The 18,650-nt window shown below is 39.9% G+C and overlaps 1 protein-coding gene across 1 annotated transcript; it reads left to right on the top strand.

Annotated features, from left to right (window-relative positions):
• Window positions 1–17,220: 17,220 nt before the first annotated feature.
• Window positions 17,221–18,162, top strand: LOC144254485 (olfactory receptor 52H1-like). The gene has a single exon (XM_077797719.1). The coding sequence runs from the start codon at window positions 17,221–17,223 to the stop codon at window positions 18,160–18,162; it is 942 nt and encodes a 313-aa protein (XP_077653845.1).
• Window positions 18,163–18,650: the final 488 nt, after the last annotated feature.

The raw sequence follows: 18,650 nt of genomic DNA, 5'->3' as shown, positions 1-18,650 counted from the left end.
AACTCATGCACCAGAACTTCCCAGGTGCCATAGAAATTGGTTCCATAAGTCACTAAGCTCAGGATCCCAGCTCTGTGGCCACTCTGAACACATGTGCCCTGGAACCCAGGTCACTATTTCTAAAAGTCACACCAGACATGACACCAAAAGGAACTCCCTTAGAACTTGACACTAAGAGGGCAAATGAGAGTAGGGAGTTTCCAAAAGCCCTTGCCACTGAGGGCCCTAACCAGCTGTGCTGCCATGACTGTTGCCACCTCAGTTCAGCAGTGCAGGCCACACTCAGACTTTGTCAACATGGATCACAGCTGACAGAGATACAAGGAGACTATGCCATTATGCCTACCTAAAACCAGAGCCACTCCACCCTGCTCAAGTGGCACTCTTGTAGTCATCTGAAGTGAAAGTCATTCCCTTCATAAGATGATCTGCAAAGTTTGGAAGAGAGGACTGTATCACCAAACATGCAGACAGCCACATGTGTACTCAAGAAGTGTGAAAAAGCAAAGAGGACACTACTGAAGGGACCTCCAGTAACTAACATCAATGAAATGTAAATGTACAAATGCTCCCCCCCTCAAAAAAAAATTCAAATAACAATGACCAAAGGAGAAAATCAGCAAAATAACAAAAGAACCACGCAGAAATATTGGAGCTAAAAATTCAACAAAGAAAATAAAAACAGCAGGAGAGAACTTCAACAGCAGATTAGATCTAGCAGAAGAAAGAATCTATAAATTTGAGAACCTCAGGTGGGGATGCACACCTGTAATTCCAGCTACTCAGGAGCCTGAAGCAGGAGAACACAAGTTCAAAGTCAGCCTGTGCAACTAAATGAGACTCTGCCCCAAAATACAAAGGCTGGGGATGTAGTTCAGTTGTAGAGTGCTTGCCTCGCATGTACAAGGCCCTGGTTTTGATTTCTAGTAAAGTAAACAAAGAAACAATGACAGAAAAAAAATACAAGTGGGATTTATCTGTGGCATAAAAAACTAGCACATACAAATCAATCAATCAATAGACACATAATATTACAGAACAAAAGATTAAAACCAAGTGATAGCCAAGTGTGACGGTGCAAGTCTGTAATCCCAGTGGCTGGGGAGGATGAGGCAAGAGGATCTGGAGTTCAGCTAGTCTCAGCAAAAGCAAGGCACCAAGCAACTCAGTGAGACTCTGTCTCTAAATAAAATATAAACTAGAGTTGGGGATGTGGCTTAGTGGTCAAGTGCCCGTGAATTCAATCCCCAGTGAAGGGTTATGGAAAATAATATTCCTACAAGACAGCCCCTGGGGAAAAACAGAGGGACAATGTGACTAGGGAGGAGGGAGGGAAATTAGCCAAACATTAAACATCTCCCAGAACATCCTTTCCCAGAAACAATGGGACCCAAGGGAAAAAACAAACTTTTACCCCTTCCTGGGTTCATCCCCAGCATCTCCACTGAAAGCAAATATTAATTTGTACATTGCTGGTGGGTCTGCAAATTGGTGTGGCCAATTTGGAAAGCAGTATGGAGATTCCTGGGAAAACTGGGAATGGAACCACCATTTGACCAAGCTATTGCCCTTCTCGGACTATTCCCTGAAGACCTTAAAAGAGCGTACTACAGGGATACTGCTACATCGATGTTCATAGCAGCATAATTCACAATAGCTAGACTGTGGAACCAACCCCAATGCCCCACAATAGATGAATGGATAAAAAAATGTGGCATTTATACACAATGGAGTACTACGCAGAACTAAAAATGACAAAATCATGGAATTTGCATGGAAATGGATGGCATTAGAGCAGATTATGCTAAGTGAAGCTAGCCAGTCCCTAAAAAACAAATGCAAAATGTATCCTTTGATATAATGAGAGCAACTAAGAACAGAGCAGGGAGGAAGAGCAGGAGGAAAAGATTAACATTAAACAGAGACATGAGGTGGGAGGGAAAGGGAGAGAGAAGGGAAATTGAATGGAAATGGAAGGAGACCCTCATTGTTATACAAAATTACATATAAGAGGTTGTGAGGGGAATGGGAAAAAAAAACAAGAAGAGAAATGAATTACAGTAGATGGGGTAGAGAGAGAAGATGGGAGGGGAGGGAAGGGGGGATAGTAGAGGATAGGAAAGGTAGCAGAATACAACAGTTACTAATATGGCATTATATAAAAATGTGGATGTGTAACCGATGTGATTCTGCAATCTTTGTAATGTTTTGAACAACCAATAAAAAAAAAATCCCTTCCCAACTATAGGGTATTGATTTAACATATGAGCAACCATCTTAAATGTTAATTGTCATCTTATGAGAGATAAGTTTTGCTTTCCTGTACTTCTTCTTACCCGAGCTCCCCTCACCTCCATTAGTGATCTACCCCATGATACCATAACCCTAACTAAGCCAATCCCATTCTATTCCCCACTCAGCTAGCTCTGACACAAGGACCCCTGAGCCTATCCCATAGTGCCACAACTCCAAATCCAAACTCTTACCCCCGACAAAAACTGAACACTTGAACATCTCAGGGCCTGTCTCCTCTCTATAGAGGAATGGTCTTTATTTTTCAACTTTGACAAACTTTTGTGTGGATTTCTGCCTGGTCTCCATCCTTCATTTCTCGCTCCACTGTCTATTGCTTTCTCACTTTCCTTTCACCACAATGAGTCCTGAAGGGAGGAGGCAGATATTAAAATGCTGGGCCCTGGACTTTTACCTTTTCCCTTTGCAGATGAATCCTGGAAGGAGAAAAGCAAATAGTGAAGCTCTAGGTAACAATGGGTCCCAGAGGAAGGAAGATAAGCAGTGAACTCGGAGTTCTGACCTTTTCCCAGTGACAAAGAGTTTCAAACATTTTACAACTGCTTTCCTGAGTTAAAAATTCAACCTGCACAACTAGGTCCCTGACTATCTGAACAGCATCTCTGCAGTCTCCAATGATTAACTCACTCTCATTGTAAACTATAAAAGTCAGACTCCTTCTACATGGGCCATTTTTCTACCAAGAAAATGAACCCTCCCATGCCTGATTGATTGACTGCCCTGCAGAATAAAGAAGACCTTGCTGATAAGTTTGAGGTCTACTTCTATCCCGGTTATTTGTATTTTCATTATGGTGCCGAAACCATGTTGGTTATGTTTTGCTGGTACAGCCCCCCACCAAAACAAAACAAAACAACAACAACAAAAACACATATTGACTTTAATTAGTGCATGAAAGCATCTGACAAAGTACAACATCATTTCATCATTAAAAGTTATAAAATTTTAGGAATCAAGCCAGTCATGGTGGTACAGGCCTGTAATCTCAGCGGCTTGGGAAGTTGAGACAGGAGAATCTCGAATTCAAAGCCAGTCTCAGCAAGTTAGCAAAGCCCTGAGCAACTCAGCCAAACCCTGTATTAAAATAGAAAAAAGGGCTGGGGATGTTGTTCAGGGGTTAAGTACCCTGGGTTCAATCACCGGCATCCCTGAGTTTAATCAGCGGCACCCTTCCCCCCCAATTTGGCAATCAAAGAAAATTTCCTCAGGATAGTAAAGGCCATATATGACAATATCACATCTTATAACATAATTAATACTCAATGAAGAAAAACTGAAAGCTTTTCTTTAAAGGTATGCTAGAATACATGTTCACGTTTTTCATTTCCATTCAACATAATACTGAAAGTTTTACAGAAAACTCAGTCCTTATCCCTGATGTCTATTCTTGTTCAAAAGCATAAAAAATAAAAATTGGAATAATTATAACTAAATGAATAAAATATTTGTACAATAAAATCTACAAAACTAATGAAAGCAATTGAAAAAGGCTCAAATAAACATAAAAATGTTCTGTATTCAAGGATTGAAAGAAATAACATCTTAAAATCTTCATACCATCTAAAATAATACAGAAATTCAAGGTGACCCTTATAAAAATCTCTTTGGTATTAGTCACAGAAAAAAAAAAAAGCTTCAAAAGGCCAACCCTGAGAAAGAAAACAAAATTAGAGACATCATACTTGCTGATTTTAAAGTATGTTACAAAGCAACATTACGGAAAACAGTACAATTAACATAAAAATGTGCACATAGATGAATGGAAAAAAGTGGAGAGCCCAGAAATAAATCCAAACATATATAGTCAACTAAGTTTTTGACTGTGGAACCAAGAAGATACAATAAGGAAAGACAGTTTCTTTAATAAACAATTATATACTGGGAAAAAAGAATTTCCACATGGAAAAAAATAAAAATTGGCCCCTATCTTAAACCCTATGTAAAAATCAACTCAAAGCAAATGAAAGATCTAAATATGAGGCCTGAGCTGGGTGCTGTGGTGCACTCCTGTAATCCCAACAGCCCAGGAGGCTGAGGCAGGAGGATCACAAGTTCAAAGCCAGCCTCAGGCAAAGTGAGGCATTAAGCAACTCAGTGAGACCCTGTCTCTAAATAAAATACAAAATAGGGCTGGGGAAGTAATTCAGGAGCCAAGTTCCCCTGAGTTCAGTCTCTGGTACAATAAATAAATAAATAAAGAGAGAGAGAAAGAAAGAAATCCCTAAACTGTGAAACTACTAAAAGAAAACTGAGGGAAAGCTCTCTGACATTGGCCTTGGCAATAGTATTTTGGGTATCATATTAAAAATCCAGGCTACACTTAGCAAGAGTTTCTCTAGTTCCATCCACTTAAAAACAAATGCCCTAAGTTTATTTTCCTTTATGGCTAAATAAACCACTTTTGTGTATATGCCACATTTTTCTTTATCCATTCATCTGTTGATAGGCCAATTGGCTCACAAAATCACCGATTGAACATTTTCTGTCATATGCAGAAGCTAGACTAAAATAAAGGGGAAAAGGTGGGAAGCATCTTAGGAAAAGAGAAGGGACATCAGGGGAGTGGAGAAAGAAGATATAGGGGGAGAGAAGAGGGCAGGAAAAGGGAGGAACCATGGAATGAAATTGACAAATTGTGCTATGTACATATATGAATAAACCACAGTGACTCTCACCTTTATGCATATAGATAAAGCACCCGATAAGTAGAAAACAATAAATAAATAGAAGGAAGACCAGTAGAGAAGAGGAAGGAGAAGAGAAGGGAGGAGAGAGAAAGGGGAAGTAGTGGGGAATGAAATGGAACAAAGTGTATTCCATGCACATATGATTATGTCAGAATGAACCCCACTCTAACTTAATGCACTAATACAAATACTAACTATAATCCAGGCTACAGGGTGAGGCCCTGAGTTTGATTCCAAGCACCAGAGGGAGGCAGGGAGCTCAATTTACAAACTCAAAATATAATCATACTGAAAACTTTCTGCACAGCAAAGGAAAAATCAGCAAAATTAAAATGTTTTCTCATTTAGGAAAAGCATTTGTAAGGCACAGATCAAATAAGTGGTTAATATAAAAAACATGAAGAACTCATACAAGTCAAAAGCAGAAAAACCTTATTTTAAAAATGGATAAAGAAACTGATGGGATATTTCGGCAAAGAAGACATAAAATTAGCCAAGAGGCATATCTGAGGAGGTACTAGACATCACTACACCAGGTAGGATGACTTTTATCAACAAGATGACAAATAACAAGTATTAGCAAGGCCGTGAAGAAAAAGGAACCATTGTATACTGCTGGTAAGAAGGTAGCCATGTGACAACATGGAGGCCCCTAACAAAATGAAAAACAGAACTACCATGTGCCTCAGAACTTCTTCCTGGGTACATGTCCAAAGGAGATGAAATCATGGTCTCATCCCATGTTCACTGTGGCATTATTCACCATAGTCAAGGCTTGGAAACAACTGAACTGCCCATTGGTGGATAAATGGATAAAGAAATTGTCATGTCTGCCTGTTTGTCCATCCATCCATCACCTATTAATGGTATATAATTTAGCCTCAGAAGAGGAGTCCTGTCATTTGGCAGAACCTGAATAAACCTAGAGGACAAACTAGGTTTGTAAAAAGTTAAGCAACATAGATAAAACTTTCTTTGTCTGTGATCAAGGTAAAACTGTTTCTCTAGGTATGATGGAAGTACTGACGTTATGTAGAGAGGACTACTTTCCCTAAATAGGCCGGGAAAATAAAATTATATTATACTTCATTTGCTAAACACTGTCATCTAGTACCAGATGAGGCCTGAAGCTGAAAAGTACAAGTCAATTCCAAAATACTGTGATATATGGCACGACAGAGGCACAACATGTAAGTCACAAGGCAAGTGCTTTCCACTCACTGACTTGTGACACATACCTCTAATTCCCGCGACTATGAAGACTACCACAGGAAGATCACAAGTTCAAAGCCAACTTCAGCAACTGAACAAAGCCCTAGGCAACTTAATGAGACCCTGTCTCAAAATAAAAACTAAACTTAAAAAAACGGGGGCGGGGAAGGCGGGTGAAGTGTGGCTCAGTAGTTAAGAGCTCTTGGCTTAAATCCCTGGTATCAAAAAACAATGAAAGAAAAGAAAATGAAAACAAAGTTTTAAAAGGTAATATTTCTGTAATTCCCAAAATCTTTGCCAGTTCTTGACTCAGCTGAGTTTTGCTTCCAGCAGATATAGTTCACAGGAAGAAAGAACGGGGTGGCGTTTCTTTTTATTGTTGAATAATAATTATAGAGAACAATGGGTTTCATTGTGACTTATTTATCCATGCATGTAACAAACTTCATTCCAGTCCACTCCCAGGTAGCCCCCTTATCTTTTTCATGAGATCCCTTTTTGTTTTCTCTAGCCTCAACATGTGAGAAAACATACAACCCTTGACAGATCTCTAGGGTCAGATCACATTATTATGCTTTCTGTTTTAAAGATCTCTCCAGCTTTGCAACAGTTGTTAGGGGAGGGACCATCTACCCCTGGAAAAAAGGACTCTGGCACGCTTTACCAAGGTGCAATTCAAAATTCAAGACCAAGGAGGAGACAGAGTGAGGCTCCGTCTGGACAAATTAGGTCATTCCAGGAAGTGAATAGCCTTTTGAAGCCAGAATTAGACAGTCAGTATAGATAGGTAAATCGAGTCACTTCTGATCAAAGAGGCCAATTTGAGTCCAGAAAGTTTGAGACTGCCCCCTGAGGGGTTGAAATGCTTTCAGATAACCTGCCCCTGCTCCAACCTGTTGTTAAGGTCACCTGTCCAGGAATTGTCCCTCCCTGAAGGGAGCTATACAAGTTGTTAATTAATGTGTCCTTGGCTGCTCTAACTGGCCCTTACTTCTGTCCATCTGCTTCTCTCCTTTTGGTTGCCCAACCAGAGCATCTCCTGGGCCTAGTCACATAAGCAAGAAAAAGAGAGATAAGGGGAAAAGAGCAGGAGAACAAAAGAAGCCCATGAAATATTCAAGAAAGGCAGAACCTTCAAATTTCTTGGGATACCAGGTACCAGCTATGGCCCCTTTCTCCCTCCCAAAAGAAGTCTATGTTACCCATTTTTAGATAAACCCTGCTTTATATGCTTTCCTAGGCGTGCTTCTCTAATGTTATACTTTAACATGTGAGGAAGCAGGACTCCTCACCAGTAACCAGTGGCATCTCTTTCATCCCTTTACACCCACCTTCATTCAAAGACACCCCTACCCCAGGCTTCTCTCAGCATGGAATCCCCAAGCTGGGCCTCCTGGCCTTCAGAACAGCTTCCTGGCAAAAAGTTAAACTCACCCAAGCAAATTCGGTTTTCCTTCTAAAGTTTTCCAAACTCTGCCCTCTGCAAATTGCTCAGTAGGTCTTCAGACACCCGCATGAAGTAGGTTCAGCGGGACCAGGCAGATGTGGCCAGGATTTATTTGCTAAGCCTGCCTCCAATAAAGTGTGCCCTCTGAGCTTTGCACACCACCAGAGAAACGAAAGTTAAATTCTTGAGGGCAGGGAAGAAAGGGGAAAGAGAAACAGAGCCAACAAGAGCCTCTATGTAGGGCTTCTTGGGCACCCCCCTCCCCCATCAGAGTGAGTCTTCCTCTGTGCTGTGGTGCCTTCCCAGGAGGAGGGATGGTCCAATGAAGAGGCACGCCCCCACCCCACCCCCCAACTTGCTGTCTATTGCTTTGCCACAGCTGTAATTACAATAGCTCTGAACTATTTGCTGTTAACTAGTATGTTGCCCTCTGAGTATCTTTTGCTCTACTGTTGAGTATTTAATTTCCCAGATTTTTCAAAATTATAATTATCCGCGCTCATGTTAATTGTATAAAATTATGGTTTTGATTGTGACATTTCTATACATGCATATATTGTTTAATTCATGTCCACTCACCCTTCTACCTTTTTTTTTTTTTTACCCTCTTGTCTCTTCCCTCTCCCTCTGGTCCCTTTCCCTTTATCAGGATCTTGTTATTATTTCACTTCTGACATAATTGATATTAACCCAACCTAGTACTGAAAGTTAGAAAAGGTGCTCTTAATGGAAATTCTTCCCATGTGTTCCTCTTTTTTCTGATACCTTAGTTGGGTTTTGCTTTCAGCCGGCAGATGTGATCCATGGAGAAGGGTATACCAGGTTAGTGATATTTAGAGTACTGATGTAATTCCTTGAATCTGGATTTGGGGATTTTACAGGATGAGTGAATCATGAACACACAGATTTTTGCAGATGCCACACCATTAAGATTCTGAAACTCAAAAAATTGGGTGCTAGAAACTGACCAGGATCTTGTTATACAAAATTACACACAAGAAGAAGTGAGGGGAAAGGGAAAAAAAAAAAAAAGGGGAGAAATGAATTACAGTAGATGGGGTAGAGAGAGAAGATGGGAGGGGAGGGGAGGGGGGATAGTAGAGGATAGGAAAGGCAACAGAACACAACAGACACTAGTATGACAGTATGTAAAAACGTGGATGTGTAACCGATGTGATTCTGCAATCTGTATACGGGGTAAAAATGGGAGTTCATAACCCACTTGAATCAAATGTATGAAATATGATATGTCAAGATCTATGTAATGTTTTGAACAACTAATAATAAAATTAAAAAAAGAAACTGACCAGGAAAGCCATGCAGAAATATTACAATATTGAACTTACAACAGTTAAACTATAAAGCTTCAAAGAACTGTCCATCTGTCCTTGTTGTCTTCTCCAAATTATGTATTTCATGCCTGAGCAGGGCCAGGCCTAACTTTTCTCCACTAATCTCAACAGAACTGGTCCAGAAGGCTGGGCTGTGGTTCATAGACCATTCATAGATTTCTAGGTTCTGCAACTGGCACTAAAACCTAGTAGAAGTGAAGATTCAGTCAGCACCCTTTGAGTTCGAAAATTAAAATATGTGAGGAGAGGGTGATGAGAAGAACTGCTGTGGGCAGCTGCTATCACTTAAGACCATCGTTAGTAACTCCATCCCCCTCTCCACACTGTACCCCTAAAATCTAAATTTCACAAAGTCAGGAAGGGATTTCTCTATTTCCCTCATTTTCTCACATTGACTACAAAGTCATGCATATAAGAGTGATAGTTAAAAAGATATGCAAATATTTAGTTAAAAGTGTAATTTCTAGTTCCCTAGTTCAAATGTGAACTTCATTCAGAATCATTTAATCTGGGTACTCCCAGACCAGTCAAGTCAATAAATAAAAATAAAATTGTATTTGCAATGTAAATCAAGCCATTTGTGTCACTGCTGGAATTCACATAAAGAGGTGTAGAATTAAGGAGGAATAAAACAGCCATGCTGGATGAAGACTAAAGTGCCTGGCTCAGGATTGATGAATACTTTTACACTTGTGTATAGTTTTGGGCCAAAGTCCCTAAAGACAATATTCCAAGTAATAAATTCTCAAAAGATCAAATCCCTAAAGTCTAACATCCTAAATTATCAAAATCCCAAAAACGTATCCTGGAAAATAATTTTAAAATGCTTTATAGAACATTTGTGTACATTTTTAAAAGGAGATTATTTGATAAACAGAGCACTTCATAAACCTCTTCACATATTAAACTATGCAATGATAACATATATGTTTTGTAAACATGAGCACTCAGGTATATCTACAACCATTGGACAGGTATAATAGTGATGGGAAGATGAAATGTGGACTGGTTGACTTTCTATGGTTGTTTTCTCCTGCCAACGCAGATTGGATGGTTCCAGCCACAATGGACCTTACCCATCTAGGCCACTCATAGCTATACACTCATGTCTCTAGAAACCCTCACAGACTCAAAAATAATGCTTTATCAGGTTTCTGGGTTTTCATTTCAACTAAAATGATGCAAGAATCCTGCCAACAACCCAAACACTAAGTCTTTCCCCACAGTTTGGTTTTTCCCTTCCTCTTGTATAGTCTCCCCCCACTGCTCACAGAGGGAATCGCAGCTTTCAGAATTTCAGCTTTCAGGACTCAACATTCAGGGTTTTAATCTTTTGAGATTGTGATTGCAGGATTTTAGATTTCAGAGATTTTCATCATTTGGGATTTCTACTTTGGGGATTATGGTGTTTGAGATTATGGCATTTGGAATTGTGTCTTTACAGATTACGTTTGGCAATAGTTACACAAATTCATATGCGTACACAATATAATTAAATGTAAATACATAAACAATTTCCCAGTTACTCTGTTAAAAGCATCAGAAGAAGGACACATTTTTATTAAAAAAAGTTAAAGGAATTTGTAAACAGTGTTTCTCCTTATGCTCCTAATGCTAAGGAGCAAGAGAGGCAGATTAGTTTTAGGTCCATGTTACTCCAACATCACTGCTCATTTCTCTGCACCAACTACCATGGAGAAGGCAGCAGCCTGGTTCTGAAGGTTCTGGGGGCAGAAGGGACAGCCAAGGAAGTGCTGAGCTGCAGCAGGAGCCTGAGGCATTTTAAGCTAAACCCTAGAGACTATGAAATATAATTTGACATTCTGAATCCATGCAGCCATAAATGAGGCAGAAGAGGATCACAATGATGGATAATATGCTGAACCACTTCATGCCCAGCATGCTACTGCAGAGAATATGAAGAAAATGTTTTTAGTGTAGAAGGTAAATATTGTAATTGGATTGTTGAATGCTTGCACTTGGAAAACAGAATTGTGCTTGATGAGAATATCACCACATAGTGGCCCTCATCAAATGAACCAATTTCTATGGGATTCAATTTCTTATGTGTAACATAAATAAAAACAACACAACTTATCTAAAGTGATATTGTAGGAATTAAATAATAGAACATTTGTAATTACTTCTGCTATTTTCTAGCAAATAAACACCAACCCATATTGCCTATTATTTTTTTTTGTTTCTCTGATTTGACATATTTAAAAAAATGAATATTTACTTTTATTTATATATTTTTGCATACTTTTCTTTAAAGTGGCTATTTTTGAGGAAATAATTTGTGAAAAGAGTCACAGCCCTTAACATTTATTACCAAATCATAAAATAAATGTTACAACATTGTAAAATATCTTTGTTCTTATCATATTCATACCATGTCATCTGATTTTATAATTGTAATAATATCTTTAATATCACTCAATATGGTAGATGAAGGCTACATTAGTTTTCTATTGCTGTATAAAACGCTACCCCAAACTGAAGGACATAGAAGGCTTTGGTTAGCTCACAGAGTCTGTCCCTCATAAGTGTTGGCAGCAGTTTAGAAGGGTTCTCTCCTTCAGAACCTCAGCAGCGTGCAGTGAAGTTGTCCACTGGGCCACAGTTTCATCTGGAGGTTTAAGGAGAAAAGGGCCTGGTTCCAAGATAACTCAGGTTAGTGGTAGAATACAGTGCCTTGCGCTTGTAGAACAGAGGTCCTCAGCTTCTGATGACTGTCCAAATTTCCTGGTCCATGCACTTCTCCATGGGTAGTTCACAGGATGGCTGCTGCTTCTTGAAGGCCAGAAGGAGAAAGGGAGCTACTGCTCCAGTAAGACGGTGTTAGATCATAGGGCACAGTCACAGTGCTGGCATCTCTTCACCTTGGCCACATACTGTTAGTTATGAGGAATTCAGAAGTTCTGTCCACCCTTGGGGTGGGGAGGGAATGCACAGAGGCAGGAACATCAGGAGGCAGGAGTCACTGGGGAAAGAGGGGAGCTTCAACACAGAGGGATTTGGAGACAGATGGGGAAATGGTGCCCTCACCACATCTTGGATCCATCTGCCAATCGGAATGGATTGAAGATTCTGCTCAGTTCTCTGATCCTGATAAATACTTTCAGAGCAATAAGTTATTGAAACTTCAGGGGCGGGAGAGTATATAGACCCCTTTTGAGATAAGTTTATAATATAAAGCCTAATAATGACCCTAGAATTTTATTTAGATCCCCTGGAGAGGTAATCTCCCCAGTAAGCATGAGTGTCACAGTGTAGGGTCTGTTACAAGAAACCTCTGGAGTGCCCTGCCACTGGGCCACTGCCCTGAAGACAGAACGCAGCAGCCAAGCCAGGATCAAAAGCAACAGCAGCAACAGCAGCATCCACATGTCTCTGGGCACTTTCAGGAACACCTGGGGAGGAACACCTGGGGAGGAACACCTGGGGAAGCCCTGCTCAGTTCAAACAGCTTGCCCTGCATAGCCCCCAGAAGTCCTGGCTGAGGACAACCTTGGACACTGCTCTGCCCAACTTTTCAATCTCTCCCTTCACCTCTGAAAACGTGTCCAGGTCCTAATAGGCAGCTCGTGTGACTCACCTGGGTGCTGTTCCCTCTGCCCCTGCCTGTGCCTTGCCCTCCTTGATAGGACATATTCTCATGCTAGGAGGTCCTCCTAGCCATGTGAGTTTGAAGGTCTCTTTTCTGGGAAAGCTTGAAGACACTTCTCTAGTAGGTCTCAGTACTCAGTGCTTCTCAGCTTTCTACCTCTTTCCCTTGAGCTTCCCCTTCCTCTCCAGATCCATAAATTGGCAGGAGCCTTTGTTCAGGAGCCCAGTGAGTGCTGATCCATCCAGTAACTAGTGCACCTCTCCCGAGAAAAGCAAAATAGGGAAGAGGTATTTCCTTATGCTTTAGCCTTTATTTTATTTCTTTAAAACTTTTTGTTATGGTAGCTGTCGCAAATATCCATGACTCAAGCAAAGATTTATTGACAGGGAATATCTGCCAGGTTGCCCTTTGGTAAGGTGCAGCCGCCTGCTGAATGAAGTTCTTACACTACAGTCACGTACAATGACGTAGTTAAAAAATAACCCGTCTGGTCCTGTGATGGCTACATGAAATCTTTATTGTGGTTTTAGTAGTTAGGGACTCTGTGGGGCAGGCTTATCTAGAAGGTCATGCCTGGGTGGGCTTCTTAAGATGGCGGGTGCTGATTTTCAAAATGGAGTTACTTTGGTCTAAAGACCCAATACTTATATTTTTGTTTATTGGGTGTTATTATTTTTTTGTGCCATTAGGATTCATCTTGACAGAATTATGAGAACATGAAATATAATTTGCTCTAATTCAGCCCCCTGTACTTCTTCTTTCCTTCCCCTCCTCCCTGTCCCTTGTCCTTTTCCTCTACTCTACTGTTCTTTCTGCTATTTAAATTTTTTTATTATTTGCACATGACAATACAATGATCTTGACATGTCATACATTTGAATCAAATGGGGTATTTAAATTTTTGTTTTGTTTTAGACATACATGATGGTAACAGACCCACCGTGGTATATTTATATATATTCATAGGAAAGTTAGGTCAGATCCATTCCACTGTTCTTTCCTTATCCTGTCCACTTTCCTTCCCTGTGAACCCTTTCATCTTGTCCAATAATCTTTCTTCTGTTTTGATGGAACATGATGTTTCCCTTCCCCCTCTTGTTTTTCTCTCTCTCCCACTTATTTTGTACTAGATTCCAATATCAGAGAAAACATTCAACCTTTGACTTTTTGATTCTGGCTTATTTTACCCAGCATGATAGTATACAGTTCCATCCATTTACCAGCAAATCACACAATGCGGTTCTTCTTTATGGCTGAGTAATACCAAATTGTGTGTGTGTGTGTGTGTGTGTGTGTATCTCACATTTTCTTTATCCATTCATTTGTTAAAGGGTACCTAGTTTTATTCCTTAGCTTGGCTATTGAGAATTATGCAGAGACAAACATTGATGTAGCTATATCCCTATAGTATTCTTATTTTAGTTCTTTTGGATATATACTGAGGAGTCGGATGGCTAGATGATGCAGTGGTTCTATTCCTAGATTTTTGTTTGTTTGTGTGACTGTTTTTGGTACCAAAGATTGAACTCGGGGGCATTTAATCATTGAGCCACATCAATAGTCCTTTTTATTTCAAGTTTTAAAATTTTTAACTTGAGACAGGATCTCATTAAGTTGCTTAAGGTCTCACTACATTGCTGAGGCCAGCCTTAAACTTGCAATCCTCATTTCCTCAGCCTCTGGAGTTGCTAGGATTACAGGAGCCACCACCCCCAGTGCATAGAAAATATTTACAGGGTTGTGGACTAATACATATTTTTCTTTTTCTTTTTTTTAAGACTTGTAATTCCAGTACTTTTATTTATAATTAGATATGGTTTAGTTAACTTATATCTCTATAACAAAATGTCTGAAATAATTAACTTATAAAGAGAAAAAAGGTTATTGTGGCTCATAGGTTTAAAATATTTAGTTTCCAATTAGGCAAAGTACTGAGAATGGGTAAGAAAATTTTGAAGACAAAATTGCAGATCATATCAATAATTTAGAAAGCCTTAGTTGTATTGGAATAGTATTGATGTAAGTTTACAGAAAAAGACAACTGAAAGAATACTGAATAATAACAAGAATATTCTAGACTTCTGAGAATTTTGCCTCAACTGATGTTGTCTGATTTATCTAGAGCTGAGTCTCCTAGGGGTTCAATATCCAGAGGCTATTATAACCCCTCGTGACATTCCATTTCAAAATAATTACTTAATATGATGGCTTTTGTCTCTTATGAGGAAATGGGAGTGGAGTGGCCCATCTAATCTGAAGACCCTCTGGGAATATGAGCAAAAATGTATAAATGTTTCATTTACCTCTTACTACAATCTTTCCCAGTTTGAAATTATACTCAGTTTCTTCTAAATAGATACTTCCTACTAACCCTGCTCATTCAGAGACAGAATTCAGAGTCTGGTGAGTTAAAAACTTCAGTTACTTAGTGAAGAGAAAGGCCTTCACTGGCTCTGTCATTTCATTAGGCAATGCAGATGCCCTTTACTCAGAGTCCAAGGATGGGCTGAGCCCTGAAGGACCTGGCCCTGGGAGAAAGCGGTTCTTTTGGCACCAATGATTCTATGAAAAGCAGAGAGAGCCTGAGGAGACTATTGACTTCAAGTGCAGACGGGCAAATATAGCTGGAGATGAAGCCAGGAATACAGAAGGAAAGGGCTCTTTGGGTAAAATAAGTGAGATCAGAATAGGTTTTGATTGAAGCAGAAGACCTTGGTTTGGATGTTTTGTTTTGCCTCCCTTTGTAGTTGTAATGATGGTTGGGTTTTCTCTTTCTGAAATGATTTCCTTGAGACGCTGAGGAAATAGGCTTCCTGTTTCGGGAAGGGGAACAAATCTACTACATGTAGATGAACTCTGTCCTCTCCCAAATTCCAGAGACATTTGGAGACTATCTTGGATAATCTGCTTTTGAGCCACAGAAGACCATGTGGTCTTCATCATTTTAAGTAGAATTTCATGGGGACCTTGTTGCTATACAGTCTCTATAGAAGCTCAGTCCCTATAGGAGTTCAGTCTGCATCAGCCTGAAAATGGAACTTAGAGCAGGCATTCATATAGGGTACTGGCTGCCTTGGGCAGTGGGAACTAGTAACATTTCTCCTAGGTAGATGTAGTATGTTTGCTTGGGCTGACTGAGGACTCAAATAAATCAAAACTAAGAGAGCGTCCTCCTTCTGTAAAGCTTTGACTGGGACCTAGAAGAGATGACAAGAGATCCCTGCCAAACACATGAAAATGCAGCTGTTGTGACTTGCTTGCAAGGTCCACTTCCTATCCTAAAAAAGGTGTTTTAGTGACTACAAATTTGTCAGGGACGGTAAAAGCCCAACCTCTTCAAAACTTATTCTATGGGTGGCTCATGTTCTATTTAGTTCTGGTGTATCACTGTGCCCAATTCTCATTCCTTCCCTCGCAGTGATTGGTATATAATTCATATGAAGAACTCTATAAAATACATCACAGAAATGGAGTTAAAATTTGATGGGGATTTTCAATGCAAAAGCCACTCCTGCAGGCTTGAAGCTATTTAATGCAAAGTTGTACGTACCCAAAGATGATGTTCAAGCTCTGTTAGTCCAGAAAGGAGAACTTTGGAGCAAAACTTCTTTTTTATTCTTTAATTCATCTCCCCTGGGGGAAAGTCTGCTGTGTTCAGTTTTGCCTGTGACAGATTGCGCTGGCTGTTTTCAGTTTTGGAGGCACTGTCAGACTCACTGATAGCTTGAGCTGTCTTCCCTATCGACAAGGGGGAGCAGCCTCTAAGGTTTTGCATAGTGCCTCTGAAGTCCTAAATTATCTTCTGAACTCACTGCTCTCTAAGTAGGAGAATGTTCAATTATCCTTGTGCATTCTCTATTGGATGCATTCAATAATATTCATATCTCAGTAAGGATAATTCCTAATATAAACCATACTTCCATCACTGTGCAATAAATGTTCCCACACCACCCTGGCACTAAAATACTCCTTTTCTTTCACTTTTTATTATTTTTATCCTGCATTATTCAAACTCTTCAGTTTATTTTGCCAAATTCATTGCCTGAAACATCATATTTCCTCTATAAAATTTCTATTTACTTTACAAATATCATATTACCTCTATAGAATGCTCCCCACTCCAGCCAGTTCATATTTATTTAGTATAATATTTTAAATATTTTTATCCCTCAAATACCCAGTCCTGTCTCTCCTCAGCCCTCTTTCATTCATGCACGCCCCCACACACCATTTGAACCAGGCTTATTCTAAACAATCTGCATTGAGAAAGAAAATCATTCAGTGGAATAAATTAAAATTTCTAACTTACAAAAATAATCATTTTATATGGTTCCATAAGTGTATAAAAATCTATATTCCATAAGTATATAAAGAAATGAACCAGGGCTAATGGAAAGGGGAAAGTGCTGTGGCTACTTAATTCCACATGTGCCAGCTCACCAGGGAGAGCCATTCTTTTAATGTAGGAACCTTGAATGTGACAGTTGCAGTAACCAACTATTTTCAGCTCCACAGTAGAATTGGCAGATTTCATAATTCACACTGACAGCTGGTTTGTCCTTAGGCTCAAGAACCAGTGGATCCCAGACTGAAGAGACCATGTCTAACTCAAGCTGCTACAACCCAAGTTCCTTCATCCTTCTTGGAATACCTGGCCTGGAGCACTTCCACCTCTGGATTGGGATTCCCTTCTGTGTCATCTACCTTGTGGCCATTGTGGGCAACTGCATCCTGCTCTACCTCATTGCAATTGAGCGCAGCCTCCATGAGCCCATGTTCTTCTTCCTGTCCATGCTGGCCAGCACGGATCTCATCTTGTCCACTGCCACAGTGCCCAAACTGCTCAGTAACCTCTGGCTTGGCTCCCAAGAAATAACCTTCTCTGGTTGTCTCACACAGATGTTTTTCCTGCACTTCAGCTTTGTAGTGGACTCAGCTGTCCTATTGGCCATGGCATTTGATCGCTATGTGGCCATCTGCTTGCCCTTGAGATACAACACTGTCTTGACCCCACAGGTGATCATCAAGCTTATGGTGAGCATTGTTGTGAGGAGCTTTTCCGTCATCCTGCCAGATGTGTTTCTTCTAAAACGCTTACCATTTTGCAGGACCCGCATCATCCCACATACATACTGTGAGCACATAGGTGTTGCTCGGCTTTCCTATGCTGACATCTCTGTCAACATTTGGTATGGATTTTCTGTACCTCTCATGACTGTCATCTCAGATGTCATCCTTATTGCTGTGTCCTATGTCTTCATCCTCCGTGCTGTCTTTCAACTCTCATCCCTGGGTGCCCGCCAAAAGGCCCTGAGCACCTGTGGCTCCCATGTCTGTGTTATCCTCATGTTTTACACACCTGCCTTCTTCTCTATCCTTGCTCATCGCTTTGGGCACAGTGTCCCTCGGAATGTCCTTATCCTATTTGCCAACTTCTATGTGGCCATCCCTCCTGCCCTAAATCCTGTTGTTTATGGCGTGAAGACCAAGCAGATCCAGGAGAAATTTATTCTTCTCTTCACTTGGAAGAGGCCACAGTGAGTGGACACCAAAGGAGAAATTTAGGTTACTTTAGTTTCTTAAAATTTTTCATAACTTAGAAATATACAAACTGTAGATATATTTTTTACTAGCTTGAAATATAAGCATTCTACTCATTAAAAACACAGGGAAGTAGAAAATGGAGGGAAAAAGTTACCTAAACTTCTGGAAAATCAATGCTTTTTAAAATTAATTGCATTCCATTTTTGTGGAAACGCTGATGATAGATGTGGAAGAACACCAAAACTAAGGTTCACATTATTCTTGTTGCTGACTTTGAAGATATTTGAAAGATAGATATTTCCTCACACACAACTCATCCTACTAGTTCTCAGATTTTGAATTAAACTCAAAAATCTTCCTTTATCAAGTGGTTATCAATTATTTCCACCATAGTTATCAAATATGATGCCTCAAACTTCATTGTTCCAGGAAGTACACATTATTATTACATCTTGGTATTTCCTTCACTTGATTTAGTTTTTCCT

Source organism: Urocitellus parryii, chromosome 4 (genome assembly GCF_045843805.1).
Source record: "Urocitellus parryii isolate mUroPar1 chromosome 4, mUroPar1.hap1, whole genome shotgun sequence".
Classification (NCBI taxonomy): domain Eukaryota; kingdom Metazoa; phylum Chordata; class Mammalia; order Rodentia; family Sciuridae; genus Urocitellus; species Urocitellus parryii.
Note: the sequence above shows the minus strand (reverse complement) of the source record. Positions and strands in the feature narration are given on the sequence as shown.